The sequence below is a fragment of the Hoplias malabaricus genome, chromosome 7, assembly GCF_029633855.1.
Source record: "Hoplias malabaricus isolate fHopMal1 chromosome 7, fHopMal1.hap1, whole genome shotgun sequence".
NCBI classification, from domain to species: Eukaryota; Metazoa; Chordata; class Actinopteri; order Characiformes; family Erythrinidae; genus Hoplias; species Hoplias malabaricus.
Genome location: NC_089806.1, coordinates 840774 through 867430, shown reverse-complemented (window position 1 = coordinate 867430; position 26657 = coordinate 840774). Strand labels below are relative to the sequence as shown.

Here is a 26657-nt window from a genome sequence, read left to right as displayed (position 1 = left end):
TGTATCTTTTAAGGTGGAGCGGTGTGTGTGAGTAAGAAGCGACTGTATCTTTTAAGGTGAAGCGGTGTGTGTGAGTAAGAAGCGATTGTATCTTTTAAGGTGGAGCGGTGTGTGTGAGTAAGAAGTGACTGTATCTTTTAAGGTGGAGTGGTGTGTGTGAGTAAGAAGCGACTGTATCTTTTAAGGTGGAGTGGTGTGTGTGAGTAAGAAGCGATTGTATCTTTTAAGGTGGAGCGGTGTGTGTGAGTAAGAAGTGACTATCTTTTAAGGTGGAGCGGTGTGTGTGAGTAAGAAGTGACTGTATCTTTTAAGGTGGAATGGTGTGTGTGAGTAAGAAACGACTGTATCTTTTAATGTGGAGCAGTGTGTGTGAGTAAGAAGAGACTGTATCTTTTAAGTTGGAGCGGTGTGTGTGAGTAAGAGGCGACTGTATCTTTTAAGGTGGAGCGGTGTGTGTGAGTAAGAAGCGACTGTATCTTTTAATGTGGAGCGGTGTGTGAGTAAGAAGCGATTGTATCTTTTAAGGTGGAGCAGTGTGTGTGAGTAAGAAGAGACTGTATCTTTTAAGTTGGAGCGGTGTGTGTGAGTAAGAAGCGATTGTATCTTTTAAGGTGGAGCGGTGTGTGTGAGTAAGAAGTAACTGTATCTTTTAAGGTGGAGTGGTGTGTGTGAGTAAGAAGCGACTGTATCTTTTAAGGTGGAGTGGTGTGTGTGAGTAAGAAGCGATTGTATCTTTTAAGGTGGAGCGGTGTGTGTGAGTAAGAAGTGACTATCTTTTAAGGTGGAGCGGTGTGTGTGAGTAAGAAGTGACTGTATCTTTTAAGGTGGAGTGGTGTGTGTGAGTAAGAAGCGACTGTATCTTTTAAGGTGAAGCGTGTGTGTGAGTAAGAAGCGATTGTATCTTTTAAGGTGGAGCGGTGTGTGTGAGTAAGAAGTGACTGTATCTTTTAAGGTGGAGTGGTGTGTGTGAGTAAGAAGCGACTGTATCTTTTAAGGTGGAGTGGTGTGTGTGAGTAAGAAGCGATTGTATCTTTTAAGGTGGAGCGGTGTGTGTGAGTAAGAAGTGACTATCTTTTAAGGTGGAGCGGTGTGTGTGAGTAAGAAGTGACTGTATCTTTTAAGGTGGAGTGGTGTGTGTGAGTAAGAAGCGACTGTATCTTTTAAGGTGGAGTGGTGTGTGTGAGTAAGAAGCGACTGTATCTTTTAATGTGGAGCGGTGTGTGTGAGTAAGAAGAGACTGTATCTTTTAAGGTGGAGCAGTGTGTGTGAGTAAGAAGAGACTGTATCTTTTAAGTTGGAGCGGTGTGTGTGAGTAAGAGGCGACTGTATCTTTTAAGGTGGAGCGGTGTGTGTGAGTAAGAAGCGACTGTATCTTTTAATGTGGAGCGGTGTGTGAGTAAGAAGCGATTGTATCTTTTAAGGTGGAGCAGTGTGTGTGAGTAAGAAGCGATTGTATCTTTTAAGGTGGAGCAGTGTGTGAGTAAGAAGCGATTGTATCTTTTAAGGTGGAGCAGTGTGTGTGAGTAAGAAGCGATTGTATCTTTTAAGGTGGAGCAGTGTGTGTGAGTAAGAAGCGATTGTATCTTTTAAGGTGGAGCAGTGTGTGTGAGTAAGAAGCGATTGTATCTTTTAAGGTGGAGCGGTGTGTGTGAGTAAGAAGTGACTGTATCTTTTAAGGTGGAGCGGTGTGTGTGAGTAAGAAGCGACTGTATCTTTTAAGGTGGAGCGGTGTGTGTGAGTAAGAAGAGACTGTATCTTTTAAGTTGGAGCGGTGTGTGTGAGTAAAAAGCGACTGTATCTTTTAAGGTGGAGCGGTGTGTGTGAGTAAGAAGCGACTGTATCTTTTAAGGTGGAGCGGTGTGTGAGTAAAAAGCGATTGTATCTTTTAAGGTGGAGCGGTGTGTGTGAATAAGACGTGACTGTATCTTTTAAGGTGGAGCGGTGTGTGTGAGTGAGAAGCGACTGTATCTTTTAAGGTGGAGCGGTGTGTGTGAGTAAGAAGCGACTGTATCTTTTAAGGTGAAGCGGTGTGTGTGAGTAAGAAGAGACTGTATCTTTTAAGTTGGAGCGGTGTGTGTGAGTAAAAAGCGACTGTATCTTTTAAGGTGGAGCGGTGTGTGTGAGTAAGAAGCGACTGTATCTTTTAAGGTGGAGCGGTGTGTGAGTAAAAAGCGATTGTATCTTTTAAGGTGGAGCGGTGTGTGTGAATAAGACGTGACTGTATCTTTTAAGGTGGAGCGGTGTGTGTGAGTGAGAAGCGACTGTATCTTTTAAGGTGGAGCGGTGTGTGTGAGTAAGAAGCGACTGTATCTTTTAAGGTGAAGCGGTGTGTGTGAGTAAGAAGCGATTGTATCTTTTAAGGTGGAGCGGTGTGTGTGAGTAAGAAGTGACTGTATCTTTTAAGGTGGAGTGGTGTGTGTGAGTAAGAAGCGACTGTATCTTTTAAGGTGGAGTGGTGTGTGTGAGTAAGAAGCGATTGTATCTTTTAAGGTGGAGCGGTGTGTGTGAGTAAGAAGAGACTGTATCTTTTAAGGTGGAGCAGTGTGTGTGAGTAAGAAGAGACTGTATCTTTTAAGTTGGAGCGGTGTGTGTGAGTAAGAAGCGACTGTATCTTTTAAGGTGGAGCAGTGTGTGTGAGTAAGAAGAGACTGTATCTTTTAAGGTGGAGCAGTGTGTGTGAGTAAGAAGAGACTGTATCTTTTAAGGTGGAGCGGTGTGTGCGAGTAAGAAGCGACTGTATCTTTTAATGTGAAGCGTTGTGTGTGTGTAAGAAGCGACTGTAACTTTTAAGGTGGAGCGGTGTGTGTGAGTAAGAAGCGACTGTATCTTTTAAGGTGGAGCGGTGTGTGTGAGTAAGAAGCGACTGTATCTTTTAAGGTGGAGCGGTGTGTGTGAGTAAGAAGCGACTGTATCTTTTAATGTGGAGCGGTGTGTGAGTAAGAAGCGATTGTATCTTTTATGGTGGAGCAGTGTGTGTGAGTAAGAAGCGACTGTATCTTTTAATGTGAAGCGTTGTGTGTGTGTAAGAAGCGACTGTATCTTTTAAGTTGGAGCGGTGTGTGTGAGTAAGAAGCGACTGTATCTTTTAAGGTGGAGCGGTGTGTGTGAGTAAGAAGCGACTGTATCTTTTAAGGTGGAGCGGTGTGTGTGAGTAAGAAGCGACTGTATCTTTTAAGGTGGAGCAGTGTGTGTGAGTAAGAAGCGACTGTATCGTTTAAGGTGGAGCAGTGTGTGTGAGTAAGAAGCGATTGTATCTTTTAATGTGGAGCAGTGTGTGTGAGTAAGAAGCGATTGTATCTTTTAAGGTGGAGCAGTGTGTGTGAGTAAGAAGCGACTGTATCTTTTAAGGTGGAGAGGTGTGTGTGAGTAAGAAGCGACTGTATCTTTTAAGGTGGAGCGGTGTGTGTGAGTAAGAAGCGACTGTATCTTTTAATGTGGAGCGGTGTGTGTGAGTAAGAAGAGACTGTATCTTTTAAGTTGGAGCGGTGTGTGTGAGTAAAAAGCGACTGTATCTTTTAAGGTGGAGCGGTGTGTGTGAGTAAGAAGCGACTGTATCTTTTAATGTGAAGCGTTGTGTGTGTGTGTAAGAAGCGACTGTATCTTTTAAGGTGGAACGGTGTGTGTGAGTAAGAAGCGACTGTATCTTTTAAGGTGGAGCGGTGTGTGTGAGTAAGAAGCGACTGTATCTTTTAATGTGAAGCGTTGTGTGTGAGTAAGAAGCGACTGTATCTTTTAAGGTGGAGCAGTGTGTGTGAGTAAGAAGCGACTGTATCTTTTAAGGTGGAGCGGTGTGTGTGAATAAGAAGTGACTGTATCTTTTAAGGTGGAGCGGTGTGTGTGTGAGTAAGGAGCGACTGTATCTTTTAAGTGGGAGCGGTGTGTGTGAGTAAGAAGCGACTGTATCTTTTAAGGTGGAGCAGTGTGTGTGAGTAAGAAGGGACTGTATCTTTTAAGGTGGAGCGGTGTGTGTGAGTAAGAAGCGACTGTATCTTTTAATGTGAAGCGTTGTGTGTGAGTAAGAAGCGACTGTATCTTTTAAGGTGGAGCGGTGTGTGTGAGTAAGAAGCGACTGTTTCTTTTAAGGTGGAGCAGTGTGTGTGAGTAAGAAGAGACTGTATCTTTTAAGGTGGAGCAGTGTGTGTGAGTAAGAAGAGACTGTATCTTAAGTTGGAGCGGTGTGTGTGAGTAAGAAGCGACTGTATCTTTTAAGGTGGAGCAGTGTGTGTGAGTAAGAAGAGACTGTATCTTTTAAGGTGGAGCAGTGTGTGTGAGTAAGAAGAGACTGTATCTTTTAAGGTGGAGCGGTGTGTGTGAGTAAGAAGCGACTGTATCTTTTAAGGTGGAGCGGTGTGTGAGTAAAAAGCGATTGTATCTTTTAAGGTGGAGCGGTGTGTGCGAGTAAGAAGCGACTATCTTTTAATGTGAAGCGTTGTGTGTGTGTAAGAAGCGACTGTAACTTTTAAGGTGGAGCAGTGTGTGTGAGTAAGAAGCGACTGTATCTTTTAAGGTTGATCGGTGTGTTTGAGTAAGAAGCGACTGTATCTTTTAAGGTGGAGCGGTGTGTGTGAGTAAGAAGCGACTGTATCTTTTAAGGTGGAGCGGTGTGTGTGAGTAAGAAGCGACTGTATCTTTTAATGTGGAGCGGTGTGTGTGAGTAAGAAGCGACTGTATCTTTTAAGGTGGAGCGGTGTGTGTGAGTAAGAAGCGACTGTATCTTTTAAGGTGGAGCGGTGTGTGTGAATAAGACGTGACTGTATCTTTTAAGGTGGAGCGGTGTGTGTGAGTGAGAAGCGACTGTATCTTTTAAGGTGGAGCGGTGTGTGTGAGTAAGAAGCGACTGTATCTTTTAAGGTGAAGCGGTGTGTGTGAGTAAGAAGCGATTGTATCTTTTAAGGTGGAGCGGTGTGTGTGAGTAAGAAGCGACTGTATCTTTTAAGGTGGAGTGGTGTGTGTGAGTAAGAAGCGATTGTATCTTTTAAGGTGGAGCGGTGTGTGTGAGTAAGAAGAGACTGTATCTTTTAAGGTGGAGCAGTGTGTGTGAGTAAGAAGAGACTGTATCTTTTAAGTTGGAGCGGTGTGTGTGAGTAAGAAGCGACTGTATCTTTTAAGGTGGAGCAGTGTGTGTGAGTAAGAAGAGACTGTATCTTTTAAGGTGGAGCAGTGTGTGTGAGTAAGAAGAGACTGTATCTTTTAAGGTGGAGCGGTGTGTGCGAGTAAGAAGCGACTGTATCTTTTAATGTGAAGCGTTGTGTGTGTGTAAGAAGCGACTGTAACTTTTAAGGTGGAGCGGTGTGTGTGAGTAAGAAGCGACTGTATCTTTTAAGGTTGATCGGTGTGTTTGAGTAAGAAGCGACTGTATCTTTTAAGGTGGAGCGGTGTGTGTGAGTAAGAAGCGACTGTATCTTTTAAGGTGGAGTGGTGTGTGTGAGTAAGAAGCGATTGTATCTTTTAAGGTGGAGCGGTGTGTGTGAGTAAGAAGAGACTGTATCTTTTAAGGTGGAGCAGTGTGTGTGAGTAAGAAGAGACTGTATCTTTTAAGTTGGAGCGGTGTGTGTGAGTAAGAAGCGACTGTATCTTTTAAGGTGGAGCAGTGTGTGTGAGTAAGAAGAGACTGTATCTTTTAAGGTGGAGCAGTGTGTGTGAGTAAGAAGAGACTGTATCTTTTAAGGTGGAGCGGTGTGTGCGAGTAAGAAGCGACTGTATCTTTTAATGTGAAGCGTTGTGTGTGTGTAAGAAGCGACTGTAACTTTTAAGGTGGAGCGGTGTGTGTGAGTAAGAAGCGACTGTATCTTTTAAGGTTGATCGGTGTGTTTGAGTAAGAAGCGACTGTATCTTTTAAGGTGGAGCGGTGTGTGTGAGTAAGAAGCGACTGTATCTTTTAAGGTGGAGCGGTGTGTGTGAGTAAGAAGCGACTGTATCTTTTAATGTGGAGCGGTGTGTGTGAGTAAGAAGCGACTGTATCTTTTAAGGTGGAGCGGTGTGTGTGAGTAAGAAGCGACTGTATCTTTTAAGGTGGAGCGGTGTGTGTGAATAAGACGTGACTGTATCTTTTAAGGTGGAGCGGTGTGTGTGAGTGAGAAGCGACTGTATCTTTTAAGGTGGAGCGGTGTGTGTGAGTAAGAAGCGACTGTATCTTTTAAGGTGAAGCGGTGTGTGTGAGTAAGAAGCGATTGTATCTTTTAAGGTGGAGCGGTGTGTGTGAGTAAGAAGTGACTGTATCTTTTAAGGTGGAGTGGTGTGTGTGAGTAAGAAGCGACTGTATCTTTTAAGGTGGAGTGGTGTGTGTGAGTAAGAAGCGATTGTATCTTTTAAGGTGGAGCGGTGTGTGTGAGTAAGAAGTGACTATCTTTTAAGGTGGAGCGGTGTGTGTGAGTAAGAAGTGACTGTATCTTTTAAGGTGGAGTGGTGTGTGTGAGTAAGAAACGACTGTATCTTTTAATGTGGAGCAGTGTGTGTGAGTAAGAAGAGACTGTATCTTTTAAGTTGGAGCGGTGTGTGTGAGTAAGAGGCGACTGTATCTTTTAAGGTGGAGCGGTGTGTGTGAGTAAGAAGCGACTGTATCTTTTAATGTGGAGCGGTGTGTGAGTAAGAAGCGATTGTATCTTTTAAGGTGGAGCAGTGTGTGTGAGTAAGAAGAGACTGTATCTTTTAAGTTGGAGCGGTGTGTGTGAGTAAGAAGCGATTGTATCTTTTAAGGTGGAGCGGTGTGTGTGAGTAAGAAGTAACTGTATCTTTTAAGGTGGAGTGGTGTGTGTGAGTAAGAAGCGACTGTATCTTTTAAGGTGGAGTGGTGTGTGTGAGTAAGAAGCGATTGTATCTTTTAAGGTGGAGCGGTGTGTGTGAGTAAGAAGTGACTATCTTTTAAGGTGGAGCGGTGTGTGTGAGTAAGAAGTGACTGTATCTTTTAAGGTGGAGTGGTGTGTGTGAGTAAGAAGCGACTGTATCTTTTAAGGTGAAGCGTGTGTGTGAGTAAGAATTGATTGTATCTTTTAAGGTGGAGCGGTGTGTGTGAGTAAGAAGTGACTGTATCTTTTAAGGTGGAGTGGTGTGTGTGAGTAAGAAGCGACTGTATCTTTTAAGGTGGAGTGGTGTGTGTGAGTAAGAAGCGATTGTATCTTTTAAGGTGGAGCGGTGTGTGTGAGTAAGAAGTGACTATCTTTTAAGGTGGAGCGGTGTGTGTGAGTAAGAAGTGACTGTATCTTTTAAGGTGGAGTGGTGTGTGTGAGTAAGAAGCGACTGTATCTTTTAAGGTGGAGTGGTGTGTGTGAGTAAGAAGCGACTGTATCTTTTAATGTGGAGCGGTGTGTGTGAGTAAGAAGAGACTGTATCTTTTAAGGTGGAGCAGTGTGTGTGAGTAAGAAGAGACTGTATCTTTTAAGTTGGAGCGGTGTGTGTGAGTAAGAGGCGACTGTATCTTTTAAGGTGGAGCGGTGTGTGTGAGTAAGAAGCGACTGTATCTTTTAAGGTGGAGCAGTGTGTGAGTAAGAAGCGATTGTATCTTTTAAGGTGGAGCAGTGTGTGTGAGTAAGAAGCGATTGTATCTTTTAAGGTGGAGCAGTGTGTGTGAGTAAGAAGCGATTGTATCTTTTAAGGTGGAGCAGTGTGTGTGAGTAAGAAGCGATTGTATCTTTTAAGGTGGAGCGGTGTGTGTGAGTAAGAAGTGACTGTATCTTTTAAGGTGGAGCGGTGTGTGTGAGTAAGAAGCGACTGTATCTTTTAAGGTGGAGCGGTGTGTGTGAGTAAGAAGAGACTGTATCTTTTAAGTTGGAGCGGTGTGTGTGAGTAAAAAGCGACTGTATCTTTTAAGGTGGAGCGGTGTGTGTGAGTAAGAAGCGACTGTATCTTTTAAGGTGGAGCGGTGTGTGAGTAAAAAGCGATTGTATCTTTTAAGGTGGAGCGGTGTGTGTGAATAAGACGTGACTGTATCTTTTAAGGTGGAGCGGTGTGTGTGAGTGAGAAGCGACTGTATCTTTTAAGGTGGAGCGGTGTGTGTGAGTAAGAAGCGACTGTATCTTTTAAGGTGAAGCGGTGTGTGTGAGTAAGAAGAGACTGTATCTTTTAAGTTGGAGCGGTGTGTGTGAGTAAAAAGCGACTGTATCTTTTAAGGTGGAGCGGTGTGTGTGAGTAAGAAGCGACTGTATCTTTTAAGGTGGAGCGGTGTGTGAGTAAAAAGCGATTGTATCTTTAAAGGTGGAGCGGTGTGTGTGAATAAGACGTGACTGTATCTTTTAAGGTGGAGCGGTGTGTGTGAGTGAGAAGCGACTGTATCTTTTAAGGTGGAGCGGTGTGTGTGAGTAAGAAGCGACTGTATCTTTTAAGGTGAAGCGGTGTGTGTGAGTAAGAAGCGATTGTATCTTTTAAGGTGGAGCGGTGTGTGTGAGTAAGAAGTGACTGTATCTTTTAAGGTGGAGTGGTGTGTGTGAGTAAGAAGCGACTGTATCTTTTAAGGTGGAGTGGTGTGTGTGAGTAAGAAGCGATTGTATCTTTTAAGGTGGAGCGGTGTGTGTGAGTAAGAAGAGACTGTATCTTTTAAGGTGGAGCAGTGTGTGTGAGTAAGAAGAGACTGTATCTTTTAAGTTGGAGCGGTGTGTGTGAGTAAGAAGCGACTGTATCTTTTAAGGTGGAGCAGTGTGTGTGAGTAAGAAGAGACTGTATCTTTTAAGGTGGAGCAGTGTGTGTGAGTAAGAAGAGACTGTATCTTTTAAGGTGGAGCGGTGTGTGCGAGTAAGAAGCGACTGTATCTTTTAATGTGAAGCGTTGTGTGTGTGTAAGAAGCGACTGTAACTTTTAAGGTGGAGCGGTGTGTGTGAGTAAGAAGCGACTGTATCTTTTAAGGTTGATCGGTGTGTGCGAGTAAGAAGTGACTGTATCTTTTAATGTGAAGCGTTGTGTGTGTGTAAGAAGCGACTGTAACTTTTAAGGTGGAGCGGTGTGTGTGAGTAAGAAGCGACTGTATCTTTTAAGGTGGAGCGGTGTGTGTGAGTAAGAAGCGACCGTATCTTTTAAGGTGGAGCGGTGTGTGTGAGTAAGAAGCGACTGTATCTTTTAAGTTGGAGCGGTGTGTGTGAGTAAGAAGCGACTGTATCTTTTAAGGTGGAGCAGTATGTGTGAGTAAGAAGCGATTGTATCTTTTAAGGTGGAGCAGTGTGTGTGAGTAAGAAGCGATTGTATCTTTTAAGGTGGAGCGGTGTGTGTGAGTAAGAAGCGACTGTATCTTTTAAGGTGGAGCAGTATGTGTGAGTAAGAAGCGATTGTATCTTTTAATGTGGAGCAGTGTGTGTGAGTAAGAAGCGATTGTATCTTTTAAGGTGGAGCGGTGTTTGTGAGTAAGAAGCGACTGTATCTTTTAAGGTGGAGCGGTGTGTGTGAGTAAGAAGCGACTGTATCTTTTAAGTTGGAGCGGTGTGTGTGAGTAAAAAGCGACTGTATCTTTTAAGGTGGAGCGGTGTGTGCGAGTAGGAAGCGACTGTATCTTTTAATGTGAAGCGTTGTGTGTGTGTAAGAAGCGACTGTATCTTTTAAGGTGGACCGGTGTGTGTGAGTAAGAAGCGACTGTATCTTTTAAGGTGGAGCGGTGTGTGTGAGTAAGAAGCGACCGTATCTTTTAAGGTGGAGCGGTGTGTATGAGTAAGAAGCGACTGTATCTTTTAAGTTGGAGCGGTGTGTGTGAGTAAGAAGCGACTGTATCTTTTAATGTAAAGCGTTGTGTGTGAGTAAGAAGCGGCTGTATCTTTTAAGGTGGAGCGGTGTGTGTGAGTAAGAAGCGACTGTATCTTTTAAGGTGGAGCGGTGTGTGTGAGTAAGAAGCGACTGTATCTTTTAAGGTGGAGCGGTGTGTGTGAGTAAGAAGCGACTGTAGCTTTTAAGGTGGAGCGGTGTGTGTGAGTAAGAAGCGACTGTATCTTTTAAGTTGGAGCGGTGTGTGTGAGTAAGAAGCGACTGTATCTTTTAATGTAAAGCGTTGTGTGTGAGTAAGAAGCGGCTGTATCTTTTAAGGTGGAGCGGTGTGTGTGAGTAAGAAGCGACTGTATCTTTTAAGGTGGACCGGTGTGTGTGAGTAAGAAGTGACTGTATCTTTTAAGGTGGAGCGGTGTGTGTGTGAGTAAGAAGCGACTACATCTTTTAATGTGGAGCGGTGTGTGTGAGTAAGAAGCGACTGCATCTTTTAAGGTGGAGCGGTGTGTGTGAGTAAGAAGAGACTATCTTTTAAGGTGGAGCGGTGTGTGTGAGTAAGAAGAGACTGTATCTTTTAATGTGGAGCGGTGTGTGTGAGTAAGATAAGACTATCTTTTAAGGTGGAGCGGTGTGTGTGAGTAAGAAGAGACTATCTTTTAAGGTGGAGCAGTGTGTGTGTGAGTAAGAAGCGACTGTATCTTTTAAGGTGGACCGCTGTGTGTGAGTAAGAAGCAACTGTATCTTTTAAGGTGGACCGGTGTGTGTGAGTAAGAAGCGACTGTATCTTCTAATGTGGAGCGGTGTGTGAGAGTAAGAAACGACTATCTTTTAAGGTGGAGCAGTGTGTGAGAGTAAGAAGCGACTGTATCTTTTAAGGTGGACCGGTGTGTGTGAGTAAGAAGCGACTGTATCTTTTAAGGTGGAGCGGTGTGTGTGAGTAAGAAGCGACTGTATCTTTTAATGTGGAGCGGTGTGTGAGTAAGAAGCGATTGTATCTTTTATGGTGGAGCAGTGTGTGTGAGTAAGAAGCGACTGTATCTTTTAATGTGAAGCGTTGTGTGTGTGTGTAAGAAGCGACTGTATCTTTTAAGTTGGAGGGGTGTGTGTGAGTAAGAAGCGACTGTATCTTTTAAGGTGGAGCGGTGTGTGTGAGTAAGAAGCGACTGTATCTTTTAAGGTGGAGCGGTGTGTGTGAGTAAGAAGCGACTGTATCTTTTAAGGTGGAGCGGTGTGTGTGAGTAAGAAGCGACTGTATCTTTTAAGGTGGAGCGGTGTGTGTGAGTAAGAAGCGACTGTATCTTTTAATGTGGAGCGGTGTGTGAGTAAGAAGCGATTGTATCTTTTATGGTGGAGCAGTGTGTGTGAGTAAGAAGCGACTGTATCTTTTAATGTGAAGCGTTGTGTGTGTGTAAGAAGCGACTGTATCTTTTAAGTTGGAGCGGTGTGTGTGAGTAAGAAGCGACTGTATCTTTTAAGGTGGAGCGGTGTGTGTGAGTAAGAAGCGACTGTATCTTTTAAGGTGGAGCGGTGTGTGTGAGTAAGAAGCGACTGTATCTTTTAAGGTGGAGCAGTGTGTGTGAGTAAGAAGCGACTGTATCGTTTAAGGTGGAGCAGTGTGTGTGAGTAAGAAGCGATTGTATCTTTTAATGTGGAGCAGTGTGTGTGAGTAAGAAGCGATTGTATCTTTTAAGGTGGAGCAGTGTGTGTGAGTAAGAAGCGACTGTATCTTTTAAGGTGGAGAGGTGTGTGTGAGTAAGAAGCGACTGTATCTTTTAAGGTGGAGCGGTGTGTGTGAGTAAGAAGCGACTGTATCTTTTAATGTGGAGCGGTGTGTGTGAGTAAGAAGAGACTGTATCTTTTAAGTTGGAGCGGTGTGTGTGAGTAAAAAGCGACTGTATCTTTTAAGGTGGAGCGGTGTGTGTGAGTAAGAAGCGACTGTATCTTTTAATGTGAAGCGTTGTGTGTGTGTGTAAGAAGCGACTGTATCTTTTAAGGTGGAACGGTGTGTGTGAGTAAGAAGCGACTGTATCTTTTAAGGTGGAGCGGTGTGTGTGAGTAAGAAGCGACTGTATCTTTTAATGTGAAGCGTTGTGTGTGAGTAAGAAGCGACTGTATCTTTTAAGGTGGAGCAGTGTGTGTGAGTAAGAAGCGACTGTATCTTTTAAGGTGGAGCGGTGTGTGTGAATAAGAAGTGACTGTATCTTTTAAGGTGGAGCGGTGTGTGTGTGAGTAAGGAGCGACTGTATCTTTTAAGTGGGAGCGGTGTGTGTGAGTAAGAAGCGACTGTATCTTTTAAGGTGGAGCGGTGTGTGTGAGTAAGAAGGGACTGTATCTTTTAAGGTGGAGCGGTGTGTGTGAGTAAGAAGCGACTGTATCTTTTAATGTGAAGCGTTGTGTGTGAGTAAGAAGCGACTGTATCTTTTAAGGTGGAGCGGTGTGTGTGAGTAAGAAGCGACTGTTTCTTTTAAGGTGGAGCAGTGTGTGTGAGTAAGAAGAGACTGTATCTTTTAAGGTGGAGCAGTGTGTGTGAGTAAGAAGAGACTGTATCTTAAGTTGGAGCGGTGTGTGTGAGTAAGAAGCGACTGTATCTTTTAAGGTGGAGCAGTGTGTGTGAGTAAGAAGAGACTGTATCTTTTAAGGTGGAGCAGTGTGTGTGAGTAAGAAGAGACTGTATCTTTTAAGGTGGAGCGGTGTGTGTGAGTAAGAAGCGACTGTATCTTTTAAGGTGGAGCGGTGTGTGAGTAAAAAGCGATTGTATCTTTTAAGGTGGAGCGGTGTGTGCGAGTAAGAAGCGACTATCTTTTAATGTGAAGCGTTGTGTGTGTGTAAGAAGCGACTGTAACTTTTAAGGTGGAGCAGTGTGTGTGAGTAAGAAGCGACTGTATCTTTTAAGGTTGATCGGTGTGTTTGAGTAAGAAGCGACTGTATCTTTTAAGGTGGAGCGGTGTGTGTGAGTAAGAAGCGACTGTATCTTTTAAGGTGGAGCGGTGTGTGTGAGTAAGAAGCGACTGTATCTTTTAATGTGGAGCGGTGTGTGTGAGTAAGAAGCGACTGTATCTTTTAAGGTGGAGCGGTGTGTGTGAGTAAGAAGCGACTGTATCTTTTAAGGTGGAGCGGTGTGTGTGAATAAGACGTGACTGTATCTTTTAAGGTGGAGCGGTGTGTGTGAGTGAGAAGCGACTGTATCTTTTAAGGTGGAGCGGTGTGTGTGAGTAAGAAGCGACTGTATCTTTTAAGGTGAAGCGGTGTGTGTGAGTAAGAAGCGATTGTATCTTTTAAGGTGGAGCGGTGTGTGTGAGTAAGAAGTGACTGTATCTTTTAAGGTGGAGTGGTGTGTGTGAGTAAGAAGCGACTGTATCTTTTAAGGTGGAGTGGTGTGTGTGAGTAAGAAGCGATTGTATCTTTTAAGGTGGAGCGGTCTGTGTGAGTAAGAAGAGACTGTATCTTTTAAGGTGGAGCAGTGTGTGTGAGTAAGAAGAGACTGTATCTTTTAAGTTGGAGCGGTGTGTGTGAGTAAGAAGCGACTGTATCTTTTAAGGTGGAGCAGTGTGTGTGAGTAAGAAGAGACTGTATCTTTTAAGGTGGAGCAGTGTGTGTGAGTAAGAAGAGACTGTATCTTTTAAGGTGGAGCGGTGTGTGCGAGTAAGAAGCGACTGTATCTTTTAATGTGAAGCGTTGTGTGTGTGTAAGAAGCGACTGTAACTTTTAAGGTGGAGCGGTGTGTGTGAGTAAGAAGCGACTGTATCTTTTAAGGTTGATCGGTGTGTTTGAGTAAGAAGCGACTGTATCTTTTAAGGTGGAGCGGTGTGTGTGAGTAAGAAGCGACTGTATCTTTTAAGGTGGAGCGGTGTGTGTGAGTAAGAAGCGACTGTATCTTTTAATGTGGAGCGGTGTGTGTGAGTAAGAAGCGACTGTATCTTTTAAGGTGGAGCGGTGTGTGTGAGTAAGAAGCGACTGTATCTTTTAAGGTGGAGCGGTGTGTGTGAATAAGACGTGACTGTATCTTTTAAGGTGGAGCGGTGTGTGTGAGTAAGAAGCGACTGTATCTTTTAATGTGGAGCGGTGTGTGAGTAAGAAGCGATTGTATCTTTTAAGGTGGAGCAGTGTGTGTGAGTAAGAAGAGACTGTATCTTTTAAGTTGGAGCGGTGTGTGTGAGTAAGAAGCGATTGTATCTTTTAAGGTGGAGCGGTGTGTGTGAGTAAGAAGTAACTGTATCTTTTAAGGTGGAGTGGTGTGTGTGAGTAAGAAGCGACTGTATCTTTTAAGGTGGAGTGGTGTGTGTGAGTAAGAAGCGATTGTATCTTTTAAGGTGGAGCGGTGTGTGTGAGTAAGAAGTGACTATCTTTTAAGGTGGAGCGGTGTGTGTGAGTAAGAAGTGACTGTATCTTTTAAGGTGGAGTGGTGTGTGTGAGTAAGAAGCGACTGTATCTTTTAAGGTGAAGCGTGTGTGTGAGTAAGAAGCGATTGTATCTTTTAAGGTGGAGCGGTGTGTGTGAGTAAGAAGTGACTGTATCTTTTAAGGTGGAGTGGTGTGTGTGAGTAAGAAGCGACTGTATCTTTTAAGGTGGAGTGGTGTGTGTGAGTAAGAAGCGATTGTATCTTTTAAGGTGGAGCGGTGTGTGTGAGTAAGAAGTGACTATCTTTTAAGGTGGAGCGGTGTGTGTGAGTAAGAAGTGACTGTATCTTTTAAGGTGGAGTGGTGTGTGTGAGTAAGAAGCGACTGTATCTTTTAAGGTGGAGTGGTGTGTGTGAGTAAGAAGCGACTGTATCTTTTAAGGTGGAGTGGTGTGTGTGAGTAAGAAGCGACTGTATCTTTTAATGTGGAGCGGTGTGTGTGAGTAAGAAGAGACTGTATCTTTTAAGGTGGAGCAGTGTGTGTGAGTAAGAAGAGACTGTATCTTTTAAGTTGGAGCGGTGTGTGTGAGTAAGAGGCGACTGTATCTTTTAAGGTGGAGCGGTGTGTGTGAGTAAGAAGCGACTGTATCTTTTAATGTGGAGCGGTGTGTGAGTAAGAAGCGATTGTATCTTTTAAGGTGGAGCAGTGTGTGTGAGTAAGAAGCGATTGTATCTTTTAAGGTGGAGCAGTGTGTGAGTAAGAAGCGATTGTATCTTTTAAGGTGGAGCAGTGTGTGTGAGTAAGAAGCGATTGTATCTTTTAAGGTGGAGCAGTGTGTGTGAGTAAGAAGCGATTGTATCTTTTAAGGTGGAGCGGTGTGTGTGAGTAAGAAGTGACTGTATCTTTTAAGGTGGAGCGGTGTGTGTGAGTAAGAAGCGACTGTATCTTTTAAGGTGGAGCGGTGTGTGTGAGTAAGAAGAGACTGTATCTTTTAAGTTGGAGCGGTGTGTGTGAGTAAAAAGCGACTGTATCTTTTAAGGTGGAGCGGTGTGTGTGAGTAAGAAGCGACTGTATCTTTTAATGTGAAGCGTTGTGTGTGTGTGTAAGAAGCGACTGTATCTTTTAAGGTGGAACGGTGTGTGTGAGTAAGAAGCGACTGTATCTTTTAAGGTGGAGCGGTGTGTGTGAGTAAGAAGCGACTGTATCTTTTAAGGTGGAGCGGTGTGTGTGAGTAAGAAGCGACTATCTTTTAAGGTGGAGCGGTGTGTGTGAGTAAGAAGCGACTGTATCTTTTAATGTGAAGCGTTGTGTGTGAGTAAGAAGCGACTGTATCTTTTAAGGTGGAGCAGTGTGTGTGAGTAAGAAGCGACTGTATCTTTTAAGGTGGAGCGGTGTGTGTGAATAAGAAGTGACTGTATCTTTTAAGGTGGAGCGGTGTGTGTGTGAGTAAGGAGCGACTGTATCTTTTAAGTTGGAGCGGTGTGTGTGAGTAAGAAGCGACTGTATCTTTTAACGTGGAGCAGTGTGTGTGAGTAAGAAGGGACTGTATCTTTTAAGGTGGAGCGGTGTGTGTGAGTAAGAAGCGACTGTATCTTTTAATGTGAAGCGTTGTGTGTGAGCAAGAAGCGACTGTATCTTTTAAGGTGGAGCGGTGTGTGTGTGTAAGAAGCGACTGTATCTTTTAAGGTGGAGCGGTGTGTGTGAATAAGAAGTGACTGTATCTTTTAAGGTGGAGCGGTGTGTGTGTGAGTAAGGAGCGACTGTATCTTTTAAGGTGGAGCGGTGTGTGTGAGTAAGAAGAGACTGTATCTTTTAAGTTGGAGCGGTGTGTGTGAGTAAAAAGCGACTGTATCTTTTAAGGTGGAGCGGTGTGTGTGAGTAAGAAGCGACTGTATCTTTTAAGGTGGAGCGGTGTGTGTGAGTAAGAAGAGACTGTATCTTTTAAGTTGGAGCGGTGTGTGTGAGTAAAAAGCGACTGTATCTTTTAAGGTGGAGCGGTGTGTGTGAGTAAGAAGCGACTGTATCTTTTAATGTGAAGCGTTGTGTGTGTGTGTAAGAAGCGACTGTATCTTTTAAGGTGGAACGGTGTGTGTGTGTAAGAAGCGACTGTATCTTTTAAGGTGGAGCGGTGTGTGTGAATAAGAAGTGACTGTATCTTTTAAGGTGGAGCGGTGTGTGTGAGTAAGAAGCGATTGTATCTTTTAAGGTGGAGCGGTGTGTGTGAGTAAGAAGAGACTGTATCTTTTAAGTTGGAGCGGTGTGTGTGAGTAAAAAGCGACTGTATCTTTTAAGGTGGAGCGGTGTGTGTGAGTAAGAAGCGACTGTATCTTTTAAGGTGGAGCGGTGTGTGTGAGTAAGAAGAGACTGTATCTTTTAAGTTGGAGCGGTGTGTGTGAGTAAAAAGCGACTGTATCTTTTAAGGTGGAGCGGTGTGTGTGAGTAAGAAGCGACTGTATCTTTTAATGTGAAGCGTTGTGTGTGTGTGTAAGAAGCGACTGTATCTTTTAAGGTGGAACGGTGTGTGTGAGTAAGAAGCGACTGTATCTTTTAAGGTGGAGCGGTGTGTGTGAGTAAGAAGCGACTGTATCTTTTAAGGTGGAGCGGTGTGTGTGAGTAAGAAGCGACTATCTTTTAAGGTGGAGCGGTGTGTGTGAGTAAGAAGCGACTGTATCTTTTAATGTGAAGCGTTGTGTGTGAGTAAGAAGCGACTGTATCTTTTAAGGTGGAGCAGTGTGTGTGAGTAAGAAGCGACTGTATCTTTTAAGGTGGAGCGGTGTGTGTGAGTAAGAAGCGATTGTATCTTTTAAGGTGGAGCGGTGTGTGTGAGTAAGAAGAGACTGTATCTTTTAAGTTGGAGCGGTGTGTGTGAGTAAAAAGCGACTGTATCTTTTAAGGTGGAGCGGTGTGTGTGAGTAAGAAGCGACTGTATCTTTTAATGTGAAGCGTTGTGTGTGTGTGTAAGAAGCGACTGTATCTTTTAAGGTGGAACGGTGTGTGTGAGTAAGAAGCGACTGTATCTTTTAAGGTGGAGCGGTGTGTGTGAGTAAGAAGCGACTGTAGCTTTTAAGGTGGAGCGGTGTGTGTGAGTAAGAAGCGACTATCTTTTAAGGTGGAGCGGTGTGTGTGAGTAAGAAGCGACTGTATCTTTTAATGTGAAGCGTTGTGTGTGAGTAAGAAGCGACTGTATCTTTTAAGGTGGAGCAGTGTGTGTGAGTAAGAAGCGACTGTATCTTTTAAGGTGGAGCGGTGTGTGTGAATAAGAAGTGACTGTATCTTTTAAGGTGGAGCGGTGTGTGTGTGAGTAAGGAGCGACTGTATCTTTTAAGTTGGAGCGGTGTGTGTGAGTAAGAAGCGACTGTATCTTTTAACGTGGAGCAGTGTGTGTGAGTAAGAAGGGACTGTATCTTTTAAGGTGGAGCGGTGTGTGTGAGTAAGAAGCGACTGTATCTTTTAATGTGAAGCGTTGTGTGTGAGCAAGAAGCGACTGTATCTTTTAAGGTGGAGCGGTGTGTGTGTGTAAGAAGCGACTGTATCTTTTAAGGTGGAGCGGTGTGTGTGAATAAGAAGTGACTGTATCTTTTAAGGTGGAGCGGTGTGTGTGTGAGTAAGGAGCGACTGTATCTTTTAAGGTGGAGCGGTGTGTGTGAGTAAGAAGCGACTGTATCTTTTAAGGTGGAGCGGTGTGTGTGAGTAAGAAGCGACTGTATCTTTTAAGGTGGAGCAGTGTGTGTGAGTAAGAAGAGACTGTATCTTTTAAGTTGGAGCGGTGTGTGCGAGTAAGAAGCGACTGTATCTTTTAAGGTTGATCGGTGTGTTTGAGTAAGAAGCGACTGTATCTTTTAACGTGAAGCGTTGTGTGTGAGTAAGAAGCGACTGTATCTTTTAAGGTGGAGCGGTGTGTGTGAGTAAGAAGCGACTGTATCTTTTAAGGTGGAGCGGTGTGTGTGAATAAGAAGTGACTGTATCTTTTAAGGTGGAGCGGTGTGTGTGAGTGAGAAGCGACTGTATCTTTTAAGGTGGAGCGGTGTGTGTGAGTAAGAAGCGACTGTATCTTTTAAGGTGAAGCGGTGTGTGTGAGTAAGAAGCGATTGTATCTTTTAATGTGGAGCGGTGTGTGTGAGTAAGAAGTGACTGTATCTTTTAAGGTGGAGTGGTGTGTGTGAGTAAGAAGCGACTGTATCTTTTAAGGTGGAGTGGTGTGTGTGAGTAAGAAGCGATTGTATCTTTTAAGGTGGAGCGGTGTGTGTGAGTAAGAAGCGACTGTAGCTTTTAAGGTGGAGCGGTGTGTGTGAGTAAGAAGCGACTATCTTTTAAGGTGGAGCGGTGTGTGTGAGTAAGAAGCGACTGTATCTTTTAATGTGAAGCGTTGTGTGTGAGTAAGAAGCGACTGTATCTTTTAAGGTGGAGCAGTGTGTGTGAGTAAGAAGCGACTGTATCTTTTAAGGTGGAGCGGTGTGTGTGAATAAGAAGTGACTGTATCTTTTAAGGTGGAGCGGTGTGTGTGTGAGTAAGGAGCGACTGTATCTTTTAAGTTGGAGCGGTGTGTGTGAGTAAGAAGCGACTGTATCTTTTAACGTGGAGCAGTGTGTGTGAGTAAGAAGGGACTGTATCTTTTAAGGTGGAGCGGTGTGTGTGAGTAAGAAGCGACTGTATCTTTTAATGTGAAGCGTTGTGTGTGAGCAAGAAGCGACTGTATCTTTTAAGGTGGAGCGGTGTGTGTGTGTAAGAAGCGACTGTATCTTTTAAGGTGGAGCGGTGTGTGTGAATAAGAAGTGACTGTATCTTTTAAGGTGGAGCGGTGTGTGTGTGAGTAAGGAGCGACTGTATCTTTTAAGGTGGAGCGGTGTGTGTGAGTAAGAAGCGACTGTATCTTTTAAGGTGGAGCGGTGTGTGTGAGTAAGAAGCGACTGTATCTTTTAAGGTGGAGCAGTGTGTGTGAGTAAGAAGAGACTGTATCTTTTAAGTTGGAGCGGTGTGTGCGAGTAAGAAGCGACTGTATCTTTTAAGGTTGATCGGTGTGTTTGAGTAAGAAGCGACTGTATCTTTTAACGTGAAGCGTTGTGTGTGAGTAAGAAGCGACTGTATCTTTTAAGGTGGAGCGGTGTGTGTGAGTAAGAAGCGACTGTATCTTTTAAGGTGGAGCGGTGTGTGTGAATAAGAAGTGACTGTATCTTTTAAGGTGGAGCGGTGTGTGTGAGTGAGAAGCGACTGTATCTTTTAAGGTGGAGCGGTGTGTGTGAGTAAGAAGCGACTGTATCTTTTAAGGTGAAGCGGTGTGTGTGAGTAAGAAGCGATTGTATCTTTTAATGTGGAGCGGTGTGTGTGAGTAAGAAGTGACTGTATCTTTTAAGGTGGAGTGGTGTGTGTGAGTAAGAAGCGACTGTATCTTTTAAGGTGGAGTGGTGTGTGTGAGTAAGAAGCGATTGTATCTTTTAAGGTGGAGCGGTGTGTGTGAGTAAGAAGTGACTGTATCTTTTAAGGTGGAGCGGTGTGTGTGAGTAAGAAGTGACTGTATCTTTTAAGGTGGAGTGGTGTTTGTGAGTAAGAAGCGACTGTATCTTTTAAGTTGGAGTGGTGTGTGTGAGTAAGAAGCGACTGTATCTTTTAAGGTGGAGCGGTGTGTGTGAGTAAGAAGCGACTGTATCTTGTTGGTGTCTGAAGTGTAAATTGTCTGTAAGTGTTTATTCACTGTTTGAATTCCCACAGAAACTCATGTGTAACTCGAGCTGTTTAGTTTTGTAGCACTTTCGCTCTGTTTTTACTTTCATGCAGTTTGCAGTCTCGTGAAATTAGAGTCACTTCCACATTAAACGAACACTACCTTAATTACAGCTTCTAAATGATTGTAATGTTCCACTGAGCTGTAAAAGGGAGAATAGAGCCCCTGTGGCTGCTGCATCGGGGCCTCTTCTGGTTACTGCCCTGAGCAACTTGTGTTTCATTAAGTTTGGACTGTGGCTCAACCAGCCACACACACACACAGAGAGAGAGAGAGAGAGAGAGAGAGAGAGAGAGAGAGAGAGACTGAGCCATTTCACAGTAGGCCACATTGTTTTCCCTTGTACTGATTTGGGGCTGTGTACAAACACTAGACGATATCCAGTGCAAACCGCCCAGAGATCAAATAGTGATCAGATATCCTCTGAATTTTATAAAAAAGTGTTTTTGATTTAAATCACAAACATCGCTTTTTAAACTCTGTGCTTTTTAAACTCAGACTCTTAAAGGTTCCTGCTCCAATATTCCCTGGAATATTCAAACTCACCTGGCGTTTTGGACCATTGTGACATGATCTAGGGTCTGCTTTTCTTTTCCTAGTCATTTTTTCTGACCTGAAAAACACACACACACACACACACACACACACAAGGTTAAATTTGATTTTAATAAATAAATAAATAAATAAATAAATGTTGTTATTGTACGTTTTAAAAGCAGTGTTTTTCTTGTTATTTAATCCATCTATTAATTATTTACAGTGTAACCACAAACCTCTTACTGAACTAAAGTTAAAATAAAACTTATCAGATTTAGTTTTTTCTGAAGAAGCAGATCTCTTATATTTTACTGTCAGTGTGTAAAAGAAACTAGACCCAATTTACTGCAGCATGTGTCCAATGCCCCTTTCTGGTGTTTACCTGGAGGAGCTGTGTGTGTGAACGCGACCTGCACCATCCGTCCCAGACATTACCCAGACTTCATCCTCCTCACGCCATGGTAAAAACTCCGGGTGAAGTCAGAGTTGGTGAATGTGAGAATGGAGTGGGAATTGGTTTTGATTATTTGTCTTGTCAGCTTTTACAGTTTTTGAGTAATAATCACACTTTTGAGATGTTTTAGTCTGGTTTTAAGGCTATGTAGGTCTTCTGTGAGAAATCCTGGTGTTGTGTTTGACTCGGACCTCAGATGTGATGAACAAATCAATCCTGTGGTGAAAGAGAGCTCCTTCCAGCAGAAACACTGCAAACCTGAAGCCTTGTCTCTGTTTTTCTGACCTGAAAAAGTCATTCATGCTTTCATTCTTCCAGAATTGATTACTGTAACTCGTTATATACAGAGGTTAATCTGTCTCTATTTCAACGTCCGCAATTAATACAGAATTACGCCTCACTTTCTTTATAAAAAACATACAAAACACAGCCCTGACTCCTCTCAAACACCACTACACCTCACTTTAGTTGAGGAAGATGTTAAATCAGTTAAATGTTTGTTGACAGTTGTGATTGTTTTAATCACTACCGTTGAATGCTGCTGTTGTGCACTTTGCAGAGTATTTGTTTATTTTATTTCCCAGAAATGGATGATTGTTTAATTTAATAAGCTATTTTGTAATACCTACCTTTTTGGTTCCATTGGCTATATTTCAGAGTGTTGTAACACTTCCCTTTGGGGCGGGGAATTTGTCACCTCTCAAATCCCCACCTCTCATTGGAGAGACCCTTATATACCTGCACCCATATATAAACATAGAGGTCCCCTCTCTTAAAGGCACAGCGTAGCTGTAACCGTTACAGTGTGAAAGGGGTGAGTAAACCCCTCTCACTGGCTCACAGCCCCATGAGCCTGGACATATGCTTGTGAGAGATGAAACACTATTTACACACACACATTTCATATATAAATATCACTTTGTTTAATAATATCTGGGTAAGTGCCTGCTAAAACTCATTGTTCCTCACGGGGCGCGTTGGTCTCGTGGTCGCTTCAGTTTTCGCCATGTTATATGAATCGGACTTTTCATTAACATCGGGTGTCCGTTCAGCGTGTGGCCATTTGTTTTCATAATGCAGTTTTCTGTATGTTGATAGGTGGACATGTGGCTAGTGAGGTACCCACTACCACACGCTCCATTTAAACGATGGTAACATGTTTTAAAATGCCGCCGTTAAAACTTGCACCCACACTGATGCAGCGTTTCCCACTTCCACATCCATTATTAGGGACCGGGTTGAAACACGCGCGCTGCTCTTAATTGCCCTTTATTGGAGGTTCTGGGGTGGAAGGTGTTTTAGAAGGAGGGATGTAATTTATCTCTAACATGACGGTGGTATTTACATTGTGCATGTTTTAATTTCTCAGTTCAATAATATGAATAATGTGTTGTATTTGGGTGCTTGGTGTTATTTTAAAGTGATAAAAAGTGATATTTGTTTCTTTAGGAACTGCATGTTCCTGGTTTACCGTACCTTCATGGATGGTATATCCCAGGTAGGGTTAATGAGGGGAAGGTATTTAAGCATGGGGTGTGAGGAGGAAAGTTGAGTTGGAGTGGGCCAGCTTGAGGAGAGGCTGCACCCAAGATAGCTCAAGAAATTTGTTTTCTTTTGATGTTTTTTTCTCTTTGTTTTGGTAATCTCACCCAATAAAACAAAAAGATAAACTTACTCTGCAGTGACTGTACCTCTGCCAGTTATTTATACAATTGAATGTGTGAGTGCAATCAGTGAGTTATTACAAGACAGCCATTGGCCATTGCAACACTATTTATTATTTTTAATATTCAACAATAATATTGTGTCCATATAGTCATGTAAAATGTAGGTAATATTGTTCTGTACCAGTGGAAATAAGTGGTAAAACAAAGAGCCATTTAGGAGCCAAAAGAGCCGGCTCTTTATGAAGAGTCGAGCCAAAAGAGCCGGCTCCCCAAAAAGAGCCGAAATCCCATCACTATTATCTTTTATTCAGCAGCAGCCTCCTTTTGGAAGAAGTGTTAAGACCGTGGCTGCAGTAAAAAGTAACAGACAGACAGCTCTGGCTGGTGATTGGCTTCAGAAAAAAGATTGACAAAGAAACCCACTACAGTCTGGTATCTGATTGGCCGCAGTCAAATATATTTATCATATACCCCGCCCACTGGCCCCGCCCACCTTCCTCACCTCAGTCCGACCGACGTCAGAGCTCCCCGTATATAACCCCCCTCTGACTCCACGGTGAAGACCCTCAGTGAGAGATTTTTAGTTTTATTCTGCTCTAAATCATTAAACACAGTGGAGGAGGGTTCACTGCTGGAGCCTCAAACTCTTCTTCTCTTCACACACCCTCCGCTGTTTATAACTGTCCCCCCGCCATTTTGTCTCCGTTCAGCGGGAGACCCTCAGCGTCATGTTCTTTATTTAATCTACACTCTACACTTCACTCAGGAGTAAACTCACCGTGTGGAGGAACAGCAGTGTTTCAGTGTTGTTTCTCCTTCAGATACGTTTCTTCTCTCCACACACTTCCGCTATTTCTCCCTCCGCTTTATAACGGTCCTCCGCCATTTCCCCCCAGATCTGAGTTCCACTGAACTCCTGGAGACTCTCAGAGTCCTGTTCTGTCTCTAATAACCCCTCCACTCTTCTACACTTCACTCAGGAATAAACTCACCGTGTGGAGGAACAGCGCTGTTTGGGTGAAACCTCTCTGTTCGTCTCCTACAGCTCCGTCTCTTTATTCCTCCTCTCCGCTCCGTCTCTCTGTTTACTTTCACTGTTTCACTTTTGATTCAGGAAGTAGACTCAGGAGTGACGCACTTTAATTTCTCCCACAGACAGAGGGCGCTGTAGTGCAGTTCTCTCTTCTGCTTCTTGAGGCTGAGTAACTGGGTTTAATCTCTACATCAGCAGGAACAGGGAGGGCAGTGATCCAGCGAGGGCTCACAGAGTGTGGAGGTATGGAGGACCACAGCTGACAGAAGGAAAGATAAATACACTTTAAAAGTAAAGAATGAATGAGTGAATAAATAAAATCACATGAGGATATGTTCTACCACGGGTGTGATATCTTTCAGCGTCACTGCCCCCAGACACTGGAACTGTCCTCCTCCTGTTCTCCCCAACTGTCCAACCCTGTCTCACTTCAGATCTCTGCTCAAAACTTTCTTTTCTTCTCTGTGTCTGTAGAATTCTCTATTTTCTCTCCTCTCTCTCTCCTGTGATTGTAAACTGTCCTTGGGATTGTGAAATGATCTTTTTCAACTAATTATTATTATTATTAATTATAATTATTATAATTATTAATATTACTATGAGTAGTAGTAGTAGTAGTAGTAGTAGTAGTAGTAGTATATATAAAGGAATTAACAAATAAATACAAATATTTTGTCATGAAACAGGGCATCATTAATGAAATGTCTCACATTTCTACATTTTATTTATTCATTTATTTTCACATTTCTACATTGTTTAAAGGAACAGTCTGTTGGATATGTACTGTACTTAGTCATAAAATGTCCAAGGGTGTGTGATCATAGCTTAAGGAAACAGAAGTTGAAGCACTGGCATCCCCAAGAGCAGTGCTGGAGCAGTATATTTTCTTTGAGAAGTGTCCAGTCTGGAGTGGAGCTCTACTGTAATTTCAGCCTGAGATCCTCTGTCCAATCACAGTACAGTCCGAACCCACTGTATCACAGCCATGAAATGACTATGTGAACAGAGTTAATGTTATATTTTACTGGACCCCAAAAGCCCCACTGCCCTTCTACAACTCTCCACGACCAGAGACGGAGTAAAATGAGAGGAAATATTGGCCCTGAGTTTGAAAAGTGGAGGCTGTTTACAAGCAGCAACACAACACTACAGACCAGAGCCAGAGCTCATTTCCTCCTGAACAAGTAACAGCTAAACATTTCTGAAAATATATAGAAGTACAGACGCCTGTGTGTAGATTAAAAAGAGTAAAGGCCATAGTGTGTGTGTTTTATATAAAGTGAGGAATAACGACGTTTGAAAACCGGACTGTGTTTTGTGTGTTTTATATAAAGCAGCTGGAGTTTGTGCTAGGCTAATAACAAAGCTAACTCAGCCTGCTCTCCCATCCATCCTGTTTTCAAATGTCTGCTCCCTGGAGAATAAACTAGACTGCATTTGACTTCAGAGAACTACACGAAGAAAATCTAGAGACTGCTGTGTCCTTGTTTTTACAGAGACGTGTCTGAGTGACAGAGTTCCAGATGCCACCATTCTGCTAGACGGACTAGACTCATTTTGTGCAGACAGGAACTTAGCCCTGTGCTGTAAGACTCATGGTGGAGGACTGTGTGTTTACATCAACACAGAATGGTGTAAGAACTCTGTACTACTCTCTAGTTATTGCTCACCTCTAGTGGAGTTTATGATCATCAGATGCAGCCCTTTTTATTTACCAGAGGAAATCACCACAGTACTGATCATCAGTGTTTACCTTCCACCAGCCGCTAATGCTAAAGATACGCTCTGTGAACTGTACAGTGCTATCAGTGGACTACAGAACACACCCTGATGACTGTTTATTGTTAATGGAGATTTCAACCATGTGAATCTCATGTCAGTTCTCCCTAAATTCCACCATCATGTGAACTTTGTTACGAGAGGGGAGAATACGCTGGACCTTTTTTACATGAACATTCCCAGCACATACCGAGCTGAGCCATGCCTCCACCTCGGATACTCAGATCACATCTCTGTTATGCTAATCCCTTTGTTGTAATGTGAAGTTTGTTGTTCTGTGTAGCACTTTGGACGTTGTTTTGTTTCACTGTGTACTGTGCACCACTTTATATGGTTGAAATGACAATAAAAAACATTGAACTTGTACATACCACTGTTTGTACTTTTAAAAAAAAAATGATGCAGATTTGTGTGTGTTTCTCCATGGTGTGTGAGTTTTAAACAACTTAAAGAGTAAGGATTGTGTTTGAAAAGCCTTGTATATTCACCTATTTAAGGTGGAATGGAGAAATCAAGCTTGATAGTACACAGTAAATGTATGTGTTTCACTGGTAGGTAGATGTTTTAGTGACATGATGTACACTTGGACGTGTGTTTTATAAATGGATAAAATGGGAATAAGAAGTGCTTCAAAATTAGTTTTGTTTATAAACCTAGTGCTAGCCTTAGCTTCACATAGATGTTTAAGGTGGAAATGAGTATTCAGTAAGAATCTGGAGAACAAAGCAAATAAGACACAGACCCATTTAATGTGGAACTAAATGCTTGAATACGAAAATTGTGGAAAATTAAAAAATTAAAGTGGAACTGAGAATTCAAGAAGCTGGCGGATAACGCCTTTAGGACTCGGAAACAGACACATGTAAGATGGAGCGAAATGTTTGACTACGAAATCTGTGGATAAGATCTGCCTCCTAAACCACATTTATGGTGGAAGGGAAACTCAATATGTAACACCAGCCTTGTCTAGTCTAATTTTTTAAGGTGGATTTGAACAGAAAAGACTTGTAAATTCAGAGAAATGACGGCTGGATGTTCACTTTTTTGCGTAGATAGATGTTTTAGTGAAATGATGAACACTTTTTTGTGTAAATTTGCTGATTATGACACACTCTTCTTAGCTACGGCCCAAGTTCTTAAACTTGTCTCTTGTTCGTTCAGTTTTCCTCAAACTGGCACCTGCTCGAGCTTCAGGTCTGTGGAGGAGGGGAGGGGGCAGACAGTCTCCACTGTTTTGAAACTGTATAATAGTTCTGATTTTAAACATCTGATGTCAGTGTTACAGATTCTTTCTTTAATTTATTTCTGTCAGTAAAACTGTCCCTACACAAGAGTCACTAGGACATTTATTTCTTTCCCAAAGCTGACCAGTCCAGAGATTAGGACCGCCCACTCAATTAGCATACAGATGCAGAAATGCACAAACAAATATGTATAGAAATATAAATAAATATAA

General features: G+C 43.0%; 1 protein-coding gene across 3 annotated transcripts in view; it reads right to left on the bottom strand.

The window, feature by feature from the left end:
* The window catches only part of LOC136701578 (NACHT, LRR and PYD domains-containing protein 12-like), a 61636-nt gene extending 38132 nt beyond the window's left edge, over nt 1–23504 (bottom strand). Inside the window, exons 1-2 of one of the 3 annotated variants that reach the window (XM_066676176.1) lie at nt 23382–23504; nt 20278–20344 (exon numbers count right to left, since the gene is read on the bottom strand). In XM_066676176.1, coding sequence (XP_066532273.1) covers nt 20278–20334 — 57 coding nt within the window. In that variant the 5' untranslated portion in view covers nt 20335–20344; nt 23382–23504. Of the gene's footprint in view, nt 1–20277; nt 20345–20650; nt 21055–23167 lie in introns of those variants that run through there. The other 2 variants (XM_066676177.1, XM_066676175.1) reach the window with 2 other exon arrangements.
* Nucleotides 23505–26657: the final 3153 nt, after the last annotated feature.